The sequence below is a fragment of the Atheta coriaria genome, unplaced genomic scaffold, assembly GCF_025399875.1.
Source record: "Atheta coriaria isolate IRGN ID8LTWV9N9 unplaced genomic scaffold, Caltech_Dcor_3.1 hic_scaffold_9_pilon, whole genome shotgun sequence".
Classification (NCBI taxonomy): domain Eukaryota; kingdom Metazoa; phylum Arthropoda; class Insecta; order Coleoptera; family Staphylinidae; genus Dalotia; species Dalotia coriaria.
In genome coordinates, this window is record NW_027045451.1 from 12,825,435 (window position 1) to 12,844,776 (window position 19,342).

The window sequence follows — 19,342 nt, forward strand, 5'->3', positions numbered from 1 at the left end:
AAACATTTTTCTCATTTGAAAATGCCAAGCACACTTAAAACGAAAATAATCGGAGTCTATCTGCACACGACGTTTTTCCAAATAACTGTTATCTCTGAAATAGCTACTGTTTTTTGTTCGTAGTTTTTATACCAACAGATACCAATTAATAATCATAATGAAATCACAAAAGAAGCAAACCTTTCCTTCAACTAATGAATGAAGTATCAAAAGGTAGCGATGAAATGCATAGATTACGAAGCAATTAAACCGTCTGTAAATTAAGTGTCGAAAATGTTACTTAAAAGGTGTGCGCCGACGAAATAATATTAATACATTAATGAATCGTGTGATTAAAATGTTAATGCCGTGGTCGCGATGTGCTCGGCCCCGAAACGAGCGCGACGATTTACTGTAGCGCCCATTGAAATGATTACGCTATTATGTTTCGGTATCTTGCTTTCGCGATGTAATGCCGTTGGTCACTGAGCGTTAACCCGATCAGATATAATTTACACATGGATATTGTTATTATATCACCATCGGCAAGCAGGCGGGCACATCGCGTTGTGGAATATTTATGCGTTATTAGTGTCTAAATGGCTTAATGTCTTAATAAAATATGCATATACATGCAGCCCCTTGGGGCTCCTTCGAGCACCTGCTTCCAGGTCCCCATGGCGCATGGCTTCATGATCGCTGTCGGCATCCGCCGAAAGAACGATTTAATCTGCCACGTTGATTCTTATCCCAAAAATTCCGGGACAGTTGTGAAATAAGTTCACAACAAATTTGATTAATGCCAAATTTACTCTACTGCTACTATTTCCAACTTATTTTATGTTTTAATTATTATATATTTGAATTTAGGTGGATTCAAATTTAAACTAGTGATATGGTTTGTAGATTCAAGTCTAGTATAGTTAAAAGCACGTTTTTAAACCAAACTAAATTAAATCATTACTTTACTTTAATAATATACTCGTGGCGCCACACTTTGGTGGGTAGTAAGAACATCTGCAGAAGTTAATCAAGAACGTAGTTCAAAACGAGCCTAGCGCTACCATCTGTATTTTGCGCTCAATACTAGTTGATATAAAGTATCAATCAGCACCATTCTTAAATCACTACAAATGTGGTGAAGTCTTATTTTCGAAAAAGTACTTCTATCTCATAGAACACACCCCCAATAATTACTAAAAACTTCCCTTCATTGAAAATGTAATTTAAAAGATAAACAGCAGATTACAAAAAATATTAAGTTTTTTATACTAAAACCTTTTCTACATTTCAACAAAGGCAATCTTGTGCATCTTGTGATGTATCAACAATTTTTATTATAACCAGTTTCAAATCTTAATGAACAATTATATCAACAATAACAAAAGTTAAAGTTTAAAGAAAATTGTAATAAATAATTAATGTTTGTGTTCAGACCTTAAAACATTGATTGCATAATACACATATTTTGTTTCTGATATACTCGTAATAGGTCAAACGTTGTGTTCTCATATACAGAATGTTAAATTTCAAATATTTTCATAATTTCTTTAAATAATTTAATTATAATTAACATATCAAGATATCAAATATTGTAAACTTCTACTCTTATGCAAGAATTAATTTACTGTAATTGTTGCAATTAATACCAGACTACTGAATATTTCCACTAATTGTTAATGGAATGTTTTCACGCGTACGTTACACTGTATAATATGTAATATAAGGAACGATAAAGATATAAATATTTATAAAGCCAAAATGTTTTAGGATTCCTTGTCATTTCAACTCACAGTTTGTATTGTACGAGTACTAAGATGTTGTGCATGCCGTTAAATTTTATAGTTTTTGTTCAATCTTAATACAAATTATACAAGCAAATGTGGTGGTTGAAATTGGCAATGGTAAAATTTTAGGTGAAACTTTATTTGATTTGGACAATGAAAAATTCTATAGTTTTCAATCCATACCATATGCTGAACCACCAATTAATGAGTTAAGGTTTAAGGTGCCTTTAATTGTTTCAAATAATGTATGTGAATTATTTATCATGTATTATTACAGGCACCTCGAAGAGCTAAATCATGGAATGGAATCTTAAATGGAACTATACCTGCCCCAATATGCCCACAGTTTCATTATGAAGATCTTGTGGGTCAGGAAGATTGCCTCTATCTGAATGTGTACACCAAATCAGTAAGATATTAATTTATAAGGGAATATTTAAATAGTTGTGTATTGTACTTAATTTTATAATATTTAGATTGATAAAAAAAGTAAGCGACCAGTAATGGTTTATATTCATGGCGGAGGTTATTATGTTGGCTCAGGAAATTCATTGTCATATGGTCCCGAATTCCTTATGACTGAAGACATTGTTCTGGTGACTGTTGATTACCGTTTGGGGTATCTGGGCGCGCTAAGCTTTGAAGATCAAACTCAAGGTGTTCCTGGCAATGCTCATTTAAAGGATCAAGTAATGGCCCTCCAGTGGATACAAGAAAATATTGAACATTTTGGTGGAGATCCACATTTGGTTACTATATTTGGTGAAAGCGTTGGTGGCGCTAGTGTGCACATGTTAATGTTATCACCGATGTCTAAAGGACTTGTTCATCGAGTCATTGCTCAAAGCGGATGCGCTTTAAACACTTGGAATCGTGGAAATCTTGGGACGGGTAATAAAATTGCGGAGATTTTTAAAATTGATGAGAAGTCCACAGCTGATATTATCAAAAAACTACAACAAATTCCAATGAAGGAGTTTGTAACAAAAATACAATCTCCTGGAGAATTGGTAACTCAGCATAAAATAATGTGTTAAATTTATTTTTAATTTTTTTTTATTTAGGGCGTGAGAGTTGATGTTCCTATAGACTATTCACCAGTGATTGAAACACAAACCAACGAACCAGCATTCATTCCAAAACCAATCATAGAAATGATTTCAGAAGCGAGCAACAATGTCCCGCTAATGTTAGGTTACAACAACAATGATACGTTAATTTTTCAAGTTCAAAAACGCCTTTACACTGGAACTGCTTTTATATTTGACAATCTCAACGAAACTATTCCCGCTGATCTTGACTTATCCCATGATGAAAGACTAAATTTACTTGCATCAATCAAAGATACTTTCTTCAAAAACGGACAAATTGATCTGACGACCAACATCGGAGCTATTTCAGAGTATGGCTTAGGACCTTGGTTTGTCACTGGATACTTACAATCGATTCAAAAACATCTTGCCGCTAATCATAACGTATACTTCTATGTATTATCATCGGACACCACTTTAAATTTCTTCAAACGCATGCATCCAGTCACAGGTACATATCCAGGAGCAAGTCATATGGACGAGTTGGGTTATTTATTCAGAACGCCTTACGCGCCATGTTTCAAGCGTGATTCTTTAGAAGAGAAAAGTTTTCGACAAGCTGTTAAAGTCTGGACAAATTTCGCACGTTATGGAAAACCTGCATCCGAAGAAGATACCTTTAAATCTATCAAAATAACTGATTTAAATGACATTGTTTACATAAATATTATTAATGATAAAGTGGTGAATAGTAATGAGCCACATAAAAAAGTATGGGACTTTTGGCGCAATGTTTATAAAACACATAAACGAGTTTCAAATTGAGGTCTATAAAGTAATTAATAAAATATAATCTTGAGTTAAAAGTACAATTAAAAGTTTCAAAAGTCATACGCACAATATGTTTATTTTGAGTGTTTATAAATAATTTATGCAAATATATGCATATGAACAATCGCATTGTTTATGTTTTAAACATTGGTGCGCAATACATGTTAGAGTCATAATTTCATTTGTCATGCATACAATACAAATATATGCACAAGTTTTCTTGTTTAATTTATATACAGTGACTTCAATTGATACTCCAAAAGAAGTTATAGTGAAAACTGCAAATGGATACATTTCGGGTTTGGAACTACAGGATTACAACAATAATTTGTATTATGCTTTTCAATCAGTGCCATATGCGCAACCACCTATTGGAGATTTACGTTTTCTTCCTCCTAAAGAATCACTACCATGGGTAGGAGTAAAGGATGGTACACGCGAATCACCCCAATGTGTTCAACCCGCTGGACCTACATTTGTTGGACAGGAAGATTGTCTATACTTGAATGTCTACACAAATGCAGTAAGATTTAATACAATATAGATATATCATTACATAATTGGAAATATTACATAATTTTAGTTAAATAATTCACATTTGCAACCTGTGGTAGTCTATATTCACCCTGGTGGATTCTTTAGATCATCCGGGATATTTTCCAACGCCAATCCAAAACTTCTCATCACAGAAAACATTGTAATTGTCACTATAAACTATCGTCTATCAGCGTTTGGTTTTTTAACGCTTGGAAACTCAACTTTAATTACACCTAACAACGGATTTCGAGATCAAGTAATGGTTTTAAAGTGGATCCAAAATAACATCATGCAATTTGGTGGAAATCCCTATTCGGTGACGATAAGTGGAGTGAGTGCAGGTGGATTGTCAGCGCATTATCATCTATACTCGCCGCTATCAAAAGGACTTTTTCATAAAATCATTTCACGGAGTAATACTGTACTGGCTCCATTAGAACCACTAAAATGGAACACCGCCATTGAATTAGCCGAAGAACTTGATATCAATACAGAGAATTTTACTAGTATGATACAAAATTTACGTAACATTTCCGTTGAGGATTTATATAAAGCTCAAGAACGCAAACATTGGTTTGATTTTTATTTGGATAAACCAATGTATTCGGGGTTGTACATTGAAAAGCCAAGTAATTTGAGTTTTATAAGTGATTCCTTATTGAGTGCTACTAAATCAGGCAATTTTAATCGTGTTCCAATGATGTTGAGCAATACAAACATGGAAGGCATGGTTTTTAATTCGTCCGCAATTCCGAATTTGTGGCAGATGACAAATATATCTATTCATGTGCCATCATTGTTTGGTGTGAATCATAGTTTGATGGTTGATGAAGTCGAAAACTATTATTTTAATAATAATAGTTTTAAATATCCGTATTATGAATTTTGGGGTGACATTTGGTATAAGCACGCAGCATATCGTACACTACAATTCGCGAGTAAATATCAGAAGATTTACATGATGAATTTTGGATTGGACACAAACCTGAATGTTTTTAAATTAACTCATAGTACTATAGCAAATGTGGATGGTGCATGTCATACCGATGACGATACTTATATTTACAATAAACTACTGAGTCCTCAGATAGTTCCAAATAGTTTAGAAGAGACTTGGATGAAAAGGATGATTCGATTGCAAGCAAATTTCATTAAGTACTCCAATCCTACGCCATTCTCTGATAATTTATTGATGAATGTTAAGTGGAAACCATATCGTAAAGCCAGTGCTAATGTTTTAATGCTAAATAATACAAATATGTGGATAGGCAAAGAATATAATAAGAATTTTGGTTTTTGGGAGAGAATGTATCAGAAATATGCGCCAGGAAAATGATAAAAATACATTAAACGTACATTACTTAAATGAAATTTAAATGATTATAATATAAACTACGGATTACGTATTCTACGAAGAAAATAAATATAATACAAAAGATAAAAAGTGAGAATTGTATATTAAATATTGACTGCTGTACAATTTATTAACGATTGGGGTTAATACTGTAAAACGGGTTGTAGGCTTTAGTATGTGCATCTAGGGTGTACCTTTACTTGTAGAGGGCGGTAAAATAAGTTCTATGCCCAAAACCTGAAAAGTTCATTATATATGGGCCTGAAAATCAATGATGGTTATCGCTTCTCGGCTCCGGCTAAGATCAAAGTGTAGTATCTGTTCTTATCAGCTTAATATCTGATACGACCCGCATGCGGGTCCAGTATATTAAACTGATTTTTGGACATGGATGAGAGTTAGGGGCTTGCTCCACTCACATCACGGGTTGGCCCGGTATTGCAGTACCTCCGGGATCGGCCCACATTTAAGATTATTTAAGAATAAACCTTGTAATATATCTTTAAGAGCTACCTCAGCTCGACATCAGCTACGTCAACACCGATCCAACTCTCGTTCTCTTCTTTGTTTTAGCAATCGCTTTCGAGTTCCGAGTGAATTCCGGTGATTTATCGCTTTGCCACCATTTTCGAGAAATATTTGTATTTTTACGAGTTTGTAGGCGATCTTGGCAGCTTAGTTAGTACCTTCAGCGCGGCCCCGAAAGATGCGGAATTAAATTCTCCGCCGGATTGTATTTGTTAGCGGTCGAAGTGACTAGTTTCAGGGCACCGTGAGAAGGTAGCGGTGGATTTGACCTGATAGAGGTAGTTTCCGACGGAAAATAATATGAATTAATTAATATTTAGACCGCTTCTTTTTAACTAAAATGATATATGAATTTAATTTCAAGAGTAAATTACTAAAAGAGTAAAATTTGAATGTTTTGATGCTTTTTTGTAGTTTTTAAAGAGATTTGATGCAATTTTAAAGAAAATACGTGATTTTATGACGAATATATTCTTTCATTGATTATTTATGCAGTGTATAATTTATTTATTGCTAAATTGATGAATATTTACATTAAAATTGCAATATTTAGTTCATTTATTTTGAATTATTACATTCTAGCGACATCTACATGAAGAGCTTTCAGTTATGTGCTATCGCCAAAACGATATTGTAAGGGTATAGCGTACAGTAAGTGTTTACTTAACTTTACTTAGCTTATACTCACCCTCTCGTACTACCATTGTATTTCAATAATTTCAGTTATGTGTTAAAATTGCTATTCGTTTAGATAGGGTGGTGCATGCGCAGTTGCGTGTACATATGACACACGGGCCCTGCCATTTAATTGCGTGACCATACACTGACTCATAGCCAATCACTTACTGCCTCATATGCACGCCACACTTTTTGACACACTTTGTATTTTCTTGAGGTACTCAAAAGTAACCTCAGATGGCGCAATAATGCATGTTTAAGCTAAGAATATTCCTGCGAGTGAAAGTCGACGTGCCCAGTTGTTGTGTAGCCGGCTCACAACTCTTACTTCATGCGATAAGTAATAATACTTGAATGGATATTCGTGTTTCGTGTTGTAAATTCGTTATATCGCGTTATATTTGCTGAAATTTAGTGTTAATAGACGGGTTTTAGTCGCTAAATATTTATCACGTGTGTAATCTTCGGAATTTAATGTTTGGTGTGTTTAATACAGTTTCGCATGTATCTGGGATCGGTTGCCGACGGACGCCACTCGGCCATATTGTGTGATTGTAAATAATATTTTGGAGTTGTGCGAACCATTTTTGTCTTCAGCAGAACACGACGGGCGGTTGTTCTACCTGGTAAATATTAATATTTAAATAATTATGGCAAATAAGACATTTTTTAGGCAAAGTTTGGGTTCCTCCGGAACTCGGATTCATTTCAAAATTGTCCGAAATTATATCACTAATGTTTTGTTTCTTGTTTATTTCAGAATCTACTCGCATTTGATTTATAGTGTTCGATACAATGGTGAGTGAAATTTTTCATTGTTGCTAGTATCTATTTTGCGATTTTACGGTTTTCCAGCAATTAGAGAATGAAATATCTTAAACTTCTTTTCGTGAAAATTTCGGTCAAGCATTCCGCAGAAAATTTGAAAATGGAAATTCAAACATTTTTATTACGGATGTTCAGCTTTGAACATCGCTCTGAACACTTCATCATATTAAGTTTAATCTATGACTCATAGCTTTTCCGTAATTTGACTAAATGTGAACTTCCATTTTCCGGAGAAATATTAAATTTGAAAATTTAAAGTTTTTATTTGGAATTATGCCATAAAAAGTCCTCCTGAGCATTTTATTTAAGTAAAATTTTACGCTTGAACTAATAGTTTTCCCGCAAATTGATAAAATGTAAACACACATTTTCCACAGAGAAATTAAATTTGTAAATTTAAAGTTTTTATTTCGGAAGTCGTTATAGAAGGTCTTTCTGAGCATTTTGTTTTAATAAAATTTTACTCTTGGATTCATAGTTTTCCTGTAATTTGATCAAATGTAAACACTTTTTCCACAGAAAATTTGAATTTGTGAATTTAAAGTTTATATTTTGGATGTTGCTATAGATTCTATAGTATAGAAGGTCCTCCTGAATATTTTATTTTAGTAAAATTGTATTCTTGAACTCATAGTTTTTCCGCAATTTAATTAAATGTGATCTTACATTTGCCACAGAAAAATTAAATTTGTAAATTTAATGTTTTTATATCGGAAGTTGTTATAGAAAGTCCTCCTGAGTATTTTATTTTAGTAAAATTTTACTCTGGGCCTCATAGTTTTCCTGTAATTTGATCAAAGGTGTGGTCACATTTTCTACCGAAAATTTAAATTTGTAAATTTAAAGTTTTTATTTCGCATGTTGCTAGAGAAAGACCTCCCCTAAATTTGTAAATTTAAAGTTTTTATTTCGCATGTTGCTATAAAAAGACCTCCTCAGTATTTTATTTTAATAAAATTTTACTCTTGATCCTATAGTTTTCCCGCAATTTGGTAAACTGTAAACACATTTTTCACAGAAAAATTAAATTTGGAAATTTGAAGTTTTTATTTTGTATGTTTCTGTAGGAAGTGCTCATGAGCATTTTATTTTTGTGATATTTTACACTAAGACCTATAGTTTTTCCTTAATTTGACCAAATGTGAACTTACATTTTCCACAGAAAATTTTAATTTCTAAAATTAAAGTTTTTATTTTGGATGTTGCTATGGAAAGGCCTCCTCAGTATTTTATTTTAGTAAAATTTTACTCTTGAACTCATAGTTTTCCCGCAATTTGATTAAATGTGATCTTACATTTTCCACAAAAAAATTAAATTTGATCATTTTAAGTTTTTACTTTGGATGTTGCTATAAACCGTTCTCCTGATCATTTTATTTTAGTAAAATTTTACTGTTGGACTCATAGTTTACCCGTAATTTGGTCAAATGATATAATACTTTTCAGCAGAAAACTTTCAGTTGAAATTTATAATTTATATAATTTTTCTACTGAAGTTGCAACAAAACGTTTTTACGAACCTTTTATTTTAGTATAAATTGTGTTTAAAATTCAATTCAAATTCTTCATTGCTAAAATATGAACCTATATAGTACAGCAATACATGTTCAAATTAAATATCACTTAAATATTTGATGTAAAATCGGTCAATCTTTTAGCATAAGAAATCATAATTTCATGTTTTGAATTTTATTCTTTTATTAATTTTATTAATCTAAATTCTGGGACTACTATCTGTTTCATTTATAGATGGCACAAGGATATACTAAAAATCATAAAATCGAGTTATACGACTTATTTTTATATTTATCGACAAACGTTGCCACGAGAATAATTTTGTATACAGTGCTGTTATCAGCGATTCGATATAAACAAATTTTTATCGCATGTGTCCCGCGCGCCGTCTTCTCACGCCGCATCAACTTGCTGCATGCAGCATATTCTAGTTTAGTTTAAATCGCAGGTATCGTGTCTATTACAAACCGCGTTGGTAGTCTTATCATCAATTGTTGCGACCTAGTTTGCTTTGATGAAGCACATCTTGCAATATTTTAATACTTTGTCTTTTAGAGAATTTCTCCTAGATTAATATTTTTCAATCCTTTCCTTTCTACCGCCTTTAGTCTACGAGATATTCGCAATTGAAAGAATTGAGTAAAAAAAATTGCACTTTTTTTGGCCCTTTTACCCCACAAAAATCTTTCACCTTGAGAAATTAGAATTATATCACTCAAATTTTAATTTTTGATCAGTTTTAATAATTTTAATTGCGGGACTACTATCTGTAGCATTCAGAGATGTCACTTGCCTGAACGATAAATCATAAAATAGAATTGTATTCTTTATTTCTATATTTATCAGCAAACGTTGGCATTCGATACGAGAATTGTGTTTGTTTTGAACACAATTTGCACTTTCTTATCGAATGATATTTGATCTTAACTGCCTCAAAATGGCCGCCCAAGTTACGCCTTTTCTTGCAATTTTCCAAACACGCGGTGGAAAACAGGCCCTATCTCGAGAACCCTTTGTCATATTTTAATTTTTTCTTTATTTTATGATACGGCAAGAGTGCAATTTTAAAATGCACTCTTGAATTCCCGCAAACTTCGCCCGTTACTGCCTCAAAATGGCCGCCAAAGTTACGCCTAATCTTGCAATTTTCAAAACACGCGGTGGAAAACAGGCCATATCTCGGAAATCATTAGCCATATTTAAGTTATTTTTCGATTTTATTGAACGGCAAGAGTGCATTTTTAAAATGCACTCTTGAATTCCCGCGAAATTTGATCGTAACAGCCTCAAAATGGCCGCCAAAATTACGCTTTTCTTGCAATTTTCCAAACACGCGGTGGAAAACAGGCCATATCTCGGAAACCCTTTGTCAAATTTTAATTTTTTCTTTATTTTATGCTACGGCAAGAGTGCATTTTTAAAATGCACCATTAAATTCCCGCAAAATTCGATCGTAACTGTCTCAAAATGGCCGCCAAAGTTACGCCTTTTCTTGCAATTTTCCAAACACGCGGTTGAAAACAGGCCATATCTCGGGAACCCTTTGTCATATTTTAATTTTTTCTTCATTTTATGATATGGCAAGAGTGCATTTTTAAAATGCACCCTTGAATTCCTGCGATATTCAATCGTAACGGCTTCAAAATGGCCGCCAAAGTTACGCTTTTTCTTGCAATTTTCCAAACACGCTGGGAAAAACAGGCCATATCTCGGGAACCCTTTGTCATATTTTAATTTTTTCTTTATTTTATGATACGTCAAGAGTGCTTTTTTAAAATGCATCCTTGAATTACCGCGAAATTCGATTATAACTGCCTCGAAATGGCCGCCAAAGTTACGCCTAATCTTACAATTTTCCAAACACGCGGTGGAAAACAGGCCATATCTCGGAAACCCTTAGCCATATTTAAGTTATTTTTTAATTTTATGCTACGGCAAGAGTGCATTTTTAAAATGCATCCTTGAATTCACGCGAAATTCGATTGTAACTGCCTCAAAATGGCCGCCAAAGTTACCCGTTTTCTTGCAATTTTCCAAACACACGGTGGAAAACCGGCCATATCTCGGGAACCCTTTGTCATATTTTAATTTTTTCTTTGTTTTGTAATACGGCAAGAGCGCATTTTTACAATGCATCCCTGAACCCACCCAATTTTGGTCGTATTGACCTCAAAATAACCGCCAAAGATTCACCTTTTCTTGCTTTTCTTAAAACACGCCGTGGAGAGCAGGCCATATCTCGGGAACCTTTTATGAAGATGCAGTTTTGTACCCTTGCGAAATTTTGCCCTACGTGATCGCCAAACACATTTTTCTTTTATTTATTAGAATATTCGATGGCAGCAACCATGTGACAATATGAACATCTAACGTAAACATCTGTAATATTAACATGATTTAATTGCAAAAATTGGAACTGTGGCACGTGGTTGTAAGATTTCAATTTGCGTATATGACAGTACTTATGGCATGTCTTTAAATTTATATTTTAATATATTCGCATATATTTAGTACTGCCGTACTAAATACTACGAACGTAGTACTAACCGTATAGTTTCAATATGCATATGTGAAAATATCTATGCTATTGCCTTAATAGATCCAAGCAATTTTCGTCGTTTGTTGTGAAACTTTTCATGCGATTTGGTAAGCGGAATTTCATATTTATTGATGCATTGTTTTAACTCTCGTTCTCTTCTCTGTTTTAGTTATCGCCTTCGAGTTCCGATGACCGAGTCACGAGATAAATTAGAATGCGAATTTGATTCGCTTCGTTGGTCGACTCCCAATTTAAAATAAAATAAATAATGGCACCCCTTCCCACACTTTCCCTCGATAATGTAATTTATTTCGCAGATTTTTCTCATCTTCATCAATAGTCTTAGTGTTGCAACGCGTGAAATACTGGTATGGTATCATTTGGGGTTTGTGTTGTACTGCACACATGCTCGTAATACGTATGTCCTTTTAGTCATTGCGCACAAACTTGAGCGCGTCCTTTTTAAATGTTGTCTAGCTTTAGCTCGCAAAGGGGACGTCTCTGGAGGTGTTAAATTAAATTCTCCGTGAGGTTGTATTAAATTGTTGCGGGAGTGACACATTAGTAAATTCGAAAATGTGGTATTTTCACATGCAGAGTGAAATCGTTTGAGTTTTTCGGTATAAAAATTAAATTAAAGTGTCCGTCGGGTTGTATTTGGCCAAGCCAAGGCATTTTACTTCCTGATTGTATGAACTCCAATAAATGACAATTTAATATTATACTTATAAGCTTATTTATTTTTGTATCCCATTTGTCGTTTTCAGAAATCGTTTAAAAATAATATTGGGTTTAAATTTGTGTGCGTGGCGAAAAACAAGTATTGTTTTCTTACAAACATAGATGAAAGTGCAACATTTATACCTGAAACCAATATGGTAAGATAAGAGAGCTCGGTGGCTCAGGTGCATGTACCTGTACTTGCAAATTAGAGGTTCATGGTTCGAATCCCAGTAGAGCAAGGATGTTTTCTTAAATATGAAAATAAATCCGAGTAATGTGGGTTGTCTATGCATCAAAGTTGAAATTCAAATGCAGTTCCGGGCAACAACGAAGTACGAGAAGACGGCAGTTCAGAGAAACAACTTGGGAATAATAAGAATAAAGATGATGTGGTAGGAGTACAGAATAGCAGCAGTAGAGCGAGCAGCAGGAGAAGCAAGAAGAGAAGAGAGTACAGGAAGAAAAGTGAATAATAATTAAGGGTGGCGGAATTTTTAAATTCTGCGCAGCCCACTGCTTCGATGTGTCCATTGCTCCCGGCCCATCCTACAGCTACGATGTCTCTACGCTTCATCCCCAGGATTCTCAGGCATATCAACAATTTTTATGGTGGGGGATCATCCCCAGAGAGGGGAAACTCCTTATAAAGACAATCCTTATATGGTTTTGTAAAATATTTCTAAGTTTAAAGCCGCCTCAAGAGAGGTGACTGAAATGAAAAGAAGAAATGAAAGAAGGAGCACACAAATCACAACAGGATACCTTAACAACTTTTATAGTGGGGATCATCCCCTGAGAGAGGAAACTCTCTTAAAGACGTGTTCCTGAAATGATAGAAGGGGTACACAAATCAAAGAAGTCCATATATCTTACTATTTATTAATTAACAATAGAATACAAGTTTATTTTTTACAAGTCAACAGAATACATGTTGCCATATTGAAACAGGACTTACGACCTGCATAGTCGCGCACATACCGGCAAGTACTACTTCATAAAGTTCTGGCGGAAAAATTAAATTAGTAAATAGCCAATCTTCTAGATGAATGAAAATGGACACATATACGAGGGTATACAGGGTGTTCCAAAAGGAAAATTTAAAGTGCAAACAAAAACTCTCAACACAACAAACGCCGCTCACTCAACGATCAGGGAAACTAATATACAGGGTGTTGCAGGAAGAAAATTCAAAGTGCAAAGGGGAAAATACCAAAAACAACAGGTAAAGCAAAATTTTCCCGGACACAGAGGAAAACATACATACAGGGTGTTCTAGAAAGAAAATCCCATCAATCAAAACAGAGAACACTCAAAACTCACAACTAAAGGTGGTTTCCTACGGGTTGTTAGAAAAACTAATATAATGGGTGTCAAAAAAAAATTTTAGAAACTACAAAGGGAGTCAATATTCACAATAAAGAAAGGGGAATTTTACAAGTTTAAAACAATATTTTATTACTTTCATTTATGTATACGTAATCCATTGTATAGTTTAAAAATATTTATTTATTAAAGTTCATAAATTTATGAAGATGCCCTCAGGGCGAAACATGTCAAACTCATTATATAAAATTGTATAATCCAGTAAAAATCACGTATTTTAATATAAAATCAGATATTTTACCCGAAAATCATCGGGAAAATTGAGCAAAAAGGTGCTACAAAAATAATACACTTAAATTTTAATATTTTCTATCCTGTAATATATTCTAACAACTGAAAATTAGCGCAGGGATTAACGGACACTTATTTCTCACTTAAGGAGACTCTAACCGCCACAACTAATCAAACAAAACAGCCACATATGTTTGTTACGAATATTTTGCTGTTGACGAAAAGAATACACGACGATTAATTGAAGTCTGAAAACGCGTAGCGGGTAGTGAGACGCATTCGCGGACCACGCGGTGAAACGACTGCCGTGTGCACGACTTGTAGCAAGGCAGCTACACAGCGATAACACGCGTCAGTCGGACAAAGTTGTTTATATACTCGTACAAACGTACTTATAAACACGTAGTTGAGAAGACGAAACTAAAATTCACAATATTGATATAGCACATATACACGGAATCTACTTTTACTTTCAATATTTCTCGGCCTAAGAAAAGAATATATTTACTTTGGGATGTAATAAGATTGACAAAAACAGGAATTTAATTTACCATTACAAATAAATAATTTATTGTTCTCGTAAAAGTTTACTGTATACCTTAGATATTTAAGTAATTGGTGTTCACAATATCGCGGCTACTTTAAATATTCACTTAAACGGGCAAAAAGGGGGTACTGCGTCATGTATTTTTTTAAGTATTTTTGATAACGAATATCATTTAAACTAAAAACGTTAGCGACCAACGGATTGAAGATTATAAACTTTTGGAAAATTCTCTATCAGATAAAAGTATAAAATAAATAAATTTCCTGGGTTAAAACGACCACCGTGAACACGAGTCACTTCTACCGCTACCTTCGTGCGGTGCCCTGAACACGAGTCACTTCAACCGCTACCTTCGTACGGCGCCCTGAACACGAGTCTCTTCTACCGCTACCTTCGTACGGTGCCCTAAACACGAGTCATTTCTACCGCTACCTTCCTACGGTGCCCTGAATATGAGTCTCTTCTACTGCTTCCTTCATACGGTGCTCTGAACACGCGTCACTTCTACCGCAACTTTCGTACAGTGCCCTGAACACAAGTCATTTCTACCGCTACCTTCGTACGGTGCCCTGTACACGAGTCACTTCTATCGCTACCTTCGTACGGTGCTCTGAACCCGAGTCACTTCTACTTTCAATATAACTCGCGTTACGGAATTTGCTTAAGGGTACATTTTAAAAATGTACTCTTGCGGTATCCAATATATATATATATAGTTACTATATATAAAATGCACTCTTGCCGTATCATAAAATATATATATATTTATGTATCATAAAATAAATAAAAAATTAAAAATATTGTAGCGGCCATTTTGAGACTGTTACGCCTGAATTTCGCGGGTGTTCAGGGGTGCATTGTAAAAATGCACTCTTATCCTATCATAAAATTAAGAAAAAACTAGAATATGACAAATGGTTCCCGAGATATGGCCTGTTTTCCACCGCGTGTTTTGAAAATTAACAATAGAAGGAGTAACTTTGGCGGCCATTTTGAGGCAGTTGCGATCAAATTTTGCGGGAATTCAGGGGTGCATTTTAAAAATACACTCTTGCGCTATAAATTAAAAAAAAATTAAAATATGACAAAGGGTTCCCGAGATATGGCCTGTTTTCCAGTGTGTGATTTGAAAAACGCGAAAAAGAGGCAAACTTTGTCGTTTCCTTCGTTTTCTATATTACCCGCAATTAAAATAAACAAGGCACTCATAATTTGCGAGCTAATGCAACACGCAGATCATAAAACATTTGACCGAAAAATACAACTTAATAAAAACTTGCCAATGCAGTGCTAAGTTGTTTACTCAAGTACGAAAGGACCTCCTAATGACGGGAAACATCATGGCAACGATATGCATTTGGAATGTAAACATCAAACGCAAACATATAAAAATTACGCACAAATTAATCAATAACAAAACACTGCAGATGCATGTTACAACAAAATAGTCAATTGATGACCGAATACAATGCAATTTTAGAAAATAAGAGTCCGATAAAAGGATACGTCCCGCAATTAAAATATATAAACTAATAAAAAATTAAAATTCGAGTGGTGATATGTCTAATTTCAAATGGTGAAAGATTTTCGTGGGGTAAACGGGCAAAAAAACGTGACTAAAAGTGCTAAAAAGTGCAATTTTTATTAAAAATAATAATCTACGAGAAATTCTTTATAAGGCAAAGTATTAAAATATTGCAAGATGTGCTTCAGCAAAGCAAACAAGGTCGCAACAATTCATGATAAAACTACCTACGCGATTTGCAATAGACACGATACCTGAGATCGAAACTAGAATATGCTGCATGTAGATGCATTGATGCGGCATGAGAAGACAGCGCGCGGGACACATGCGATAAAAAGTTTTTATATCGAATCGCCGATAACAGCATTGTATACAAAATTATTCTCGTGGCCACGTTTGTCGACAAATATAAAAATAAGTCGTATAACTCAATTTTATGCATTTTAGTACATCCTAGTGCCATCTATGAATGCAACAGATAGTAGTCCCAGGATTTAGATTAATAAAATTAATAAATGAATAAAATTCAAAACATGAAATTATTATTTCTTATGCTAAAAGATTTGTCGATTTGACATCAAATATTTAAGTGATATTTAATTTGAACATGTATTGCTATACTATATAGGATTATATTTAAGCAATGAACAATTCCAACTGAATTCTAATTTATACTAAAATAAAAGGCTCGTAAAAACGTTATGTTGCAACTTCAGTTGAAAAAATTGTAAATTTCAACTGAAAGTTTTCTGCTGAAAAGTATTATATGATTTTTCCAAATAACGGAAAAACTATAAGTCCAAGAGTAAAATTTTACTAAAATAAAATGATCAGGAGAACGGTTTATAGCAACATCCAAAATAAAAACTTCAAATTTACAAATTTAAATTTTCAATGGAAAATGTGAGTTCACATTTAATCAAATTCTGGGAAAACTTTGAGTTCAAGAGTAAAATTTTACTAAAATAAAATACGCAGGAGGGCTTTCTATAGCAACATCCGACATAAAAACTTTAAATTTTAAAATTTAAATTTTCTGTGGAAATTATGTGTTTACATTTTCTCAAATGGCGGGAAAACTATTAGTTCAAGAGTAAAATTTTACTAAAATAAAACGCTCAGGAAGACTTTTCATGGCAACATTCCAAATAAAAACTTCAAATTTTCAAATTTAATTTTATCCGGAAAATGTAAGTTCACATTTTGTCAAATTACGGAAAAGTATGAGTCCTAGAGTAAAATTTTAAAGTGTTCAGAGCGATGTTCATAGCTGAATCCGTAATATAAAAGCTTGAATTTCCATTTTCAAATTTTCTGCGGAATGCTTGACCGAAATTTCCGCGAAAAGAAGTTTAAGATATTTCATTCTCTAATTGCAGGAAAACCGTAAAATCGCAAAATAGATACTAGCAACGATGAATAATTTCACTCACCAGTGTATCGAACACTGTAAATCAAATGCGAGTAGATACTGGAATAAACAAGAAACAAAACATTAGTTATACACTTTTGGACAATGTTGAAATCCTTGAACCATGAACTTTGCCTTAAAAATTGTCTTATTTGCCATAATTATTTAAATAATAATATATACCAGGGAGAACAGCCGCCCGTCGTGTTCTGCTGAAGACAAAAATGGTTCGCACAACTCCAAAATATTATTTACAATCACACAGCATGGCCGGCTGGTGTCCGACGGCAATCGATCCCAGATACACGCGAAACTATAATAAACACACAAAACATTGAATTCCGAAGATTACACACGCGATAAATATTTAGCGACTAAAACCCGTCTATTAACACTAAATTTCAGAAAATATAACGCGATATAACGAATTTACAAGACGAAACACGAATATCCATTCAAGTATTATCACTTATCACACGAAGTAAGAGTTGTGAGCCGGCTACACAACTGGGGACGCCGACTTTCACTTGCAGGAATATTTTTAGCTAAAACATGCATTATTGCGCCATCTGAGGTTACTTTTGAGTACCTCAAGAAAATATAAAGTGTATCAAAAATGTGGCGTGCATATGAGGAAGTGATTGGCTATGAGTCAGTATATCATCGTGTATCGTGTATTATCGTGTATGGTCACGCAATTCAATGGCAGTGGCCGTGGGTCACACGTACACGCAACTGCGCATGCACCACCCTATCTAAACGAATAGCGATTTTAACACCTAACTGAATGCTTTTAATGTAGATGTCACTAGAATGTTTTAATTCAAAATAAATGAACTAAATTTTGCAATTTTAATGCAAATATTCATCAATTTAGCAATAAATATACATTATACACTGAATATTTACCATAAAATCACATATTTTCTTTAAAATTGTTTCAAATTTCTTCAAAAACTACAAAAAAGCATAAAAACATTCAAATTTTACTTCATTAGTAATTTACTCTTGAAATGAAATACTTATATCATTTTAGTTAATAAAAATCGTCTAAATATTCTTTAATTCATATTATTTTCCGTCGGAAACTACCTCTATCAGGTCAAATCCACCGCTACATTCATATGGTGTCCTGAATCAAGTCACTTCTACAGATACCTCCATACGGTGCCATGAATCAAGTCACTTCTACCGCCACCTTCATACGGTGCCCTGAATCAAGTCACTTCTACCGCTAACAAATACAACCCGACGGAGAATTTAAGTCCGCATCTTTCGAGGCTGCGCTGAAGGTACTGAGTCGCCAAGATCGCATACAAACCCGTAAAAATACAAATATTTCTCGAAAAAAAGGTGACAAAGCGATAAATCATCTTTTTATGCAACTTTTAACGGGTTGCAGGTCGAATTCCTGCAACAGGCAAGTACAACCAACCGGAGAATTTAATTCTGCACCTCTAGCTGTCCCGCTAAAGTTTGTGCGCCGTGTGTATGTATTACGAACACGAGTGTATAAAATAAGCAAGTTATGATACCTTACCAGTATTTTATGCGTTGCAACACTTCGACAAGGGCTGACGATGAAAATAATCTGCGAAATTAATTACATTGTTAAGGAGAAGTGCGGGAACGGGTGTCATTATTTATTTTATTTTTAATCGGAAGTCGACCGACGAAGCGAATCAAATTCGCATTCAAATTTAGCTCATGACTGCGATCGGAACTCAAAAGCGATTGCTAAAACAAAGAAGAGAACGAGAGTTAGAACACTTCAGTGTAAAGTTAAATATGACGGAACAAGCCGGCGGAAAATTCAACGCCGCTGTCAAAAAAGGTCAACTTCAGATTCGCAGCAGCTGGAAGAACCCATCGCAGCCGGTCTGGAGCAGGAAAAGCAACCGTTACACACAAAGTT

At 34.1% G+C, this 19,342-nt stretch overlaps 2 protein-coding genes, 1 long non-coding RNA gene and 1 other non-coding gene across 5 annotated transcripts; all 4 read left to right on the forward strand.

Moving 5' to 3' along the window:
• Window positions 1-2,049: 2,049 nt before the first annotated feature.
• Window positions 2,050-3,752, forward strand: LOC135798811 (esterase B1-like). The gene is made up of 3 exons (XM_065311776.1): window positions 2,050-2,175; window positions 2,243-2,776; window positions 2,831-3,752. Exons 2-3 carry the CDS (start codon window positions 2,270-2,272, stop codon window positions 3,620-3,622), a joined length of 1,299 nt encoding a protein of 432 aa, XP_065167848.1. The 5' UTR covers window positions 2,050-2,175; window positions 2,243-2,269; the 3' UTR covers window positions 3,623-3,752.
• Window positions 3,729-5,989, forward strand: LOC135798810 (juvenile hormone esterase-like). Its single transcript, XM_065311775.1, has 2 exons — window positions 3,729-4,151; window positions 4,212-5,989. Exons 1-2 carry the CDS (start codon window positions 3,729-3,731, stop codon window positions 5,499-5,501), a joined length of 1,713 nt encoding a protein of 570 aa, XP_065167847.1. The 3' UTR covers window positions 5,502-5,989.
• On the forward strand, window positions 5,800-5,988 carry LOC135799920 (U2 spliceosomal RNA). Its single transcript, XR_010550085.1, has one exon. It is a non-coding gene; the product is annotated as a U2 spliceosomal RNA (small nuclear RNA).
• Window positions 5,990-7,039: 1,050 nt separating the features above from the next.
• On the forward strand, window positions 7,040-12,331 carry LOC135799206 (uncharacterized). 2 transcript variants are annotated; one of them, XR_010549953.1, is made up of 4 exons: window positions 7,040-7,351; window positions 7,486-7,523; window positions 11,668-11,714; window positions 11,777-12,331. It is a non-coding gene; the product is annotated as an uncharacterized lncRNA (long non-coding RNA). The 2 variants fall into 2 exon arrangements; XR_010549952.1 differs by lacking the exon at window positions 11,668-11,714.
• Window positions 12,332-19,342: the final 7,011 nt, after the last annotated feature.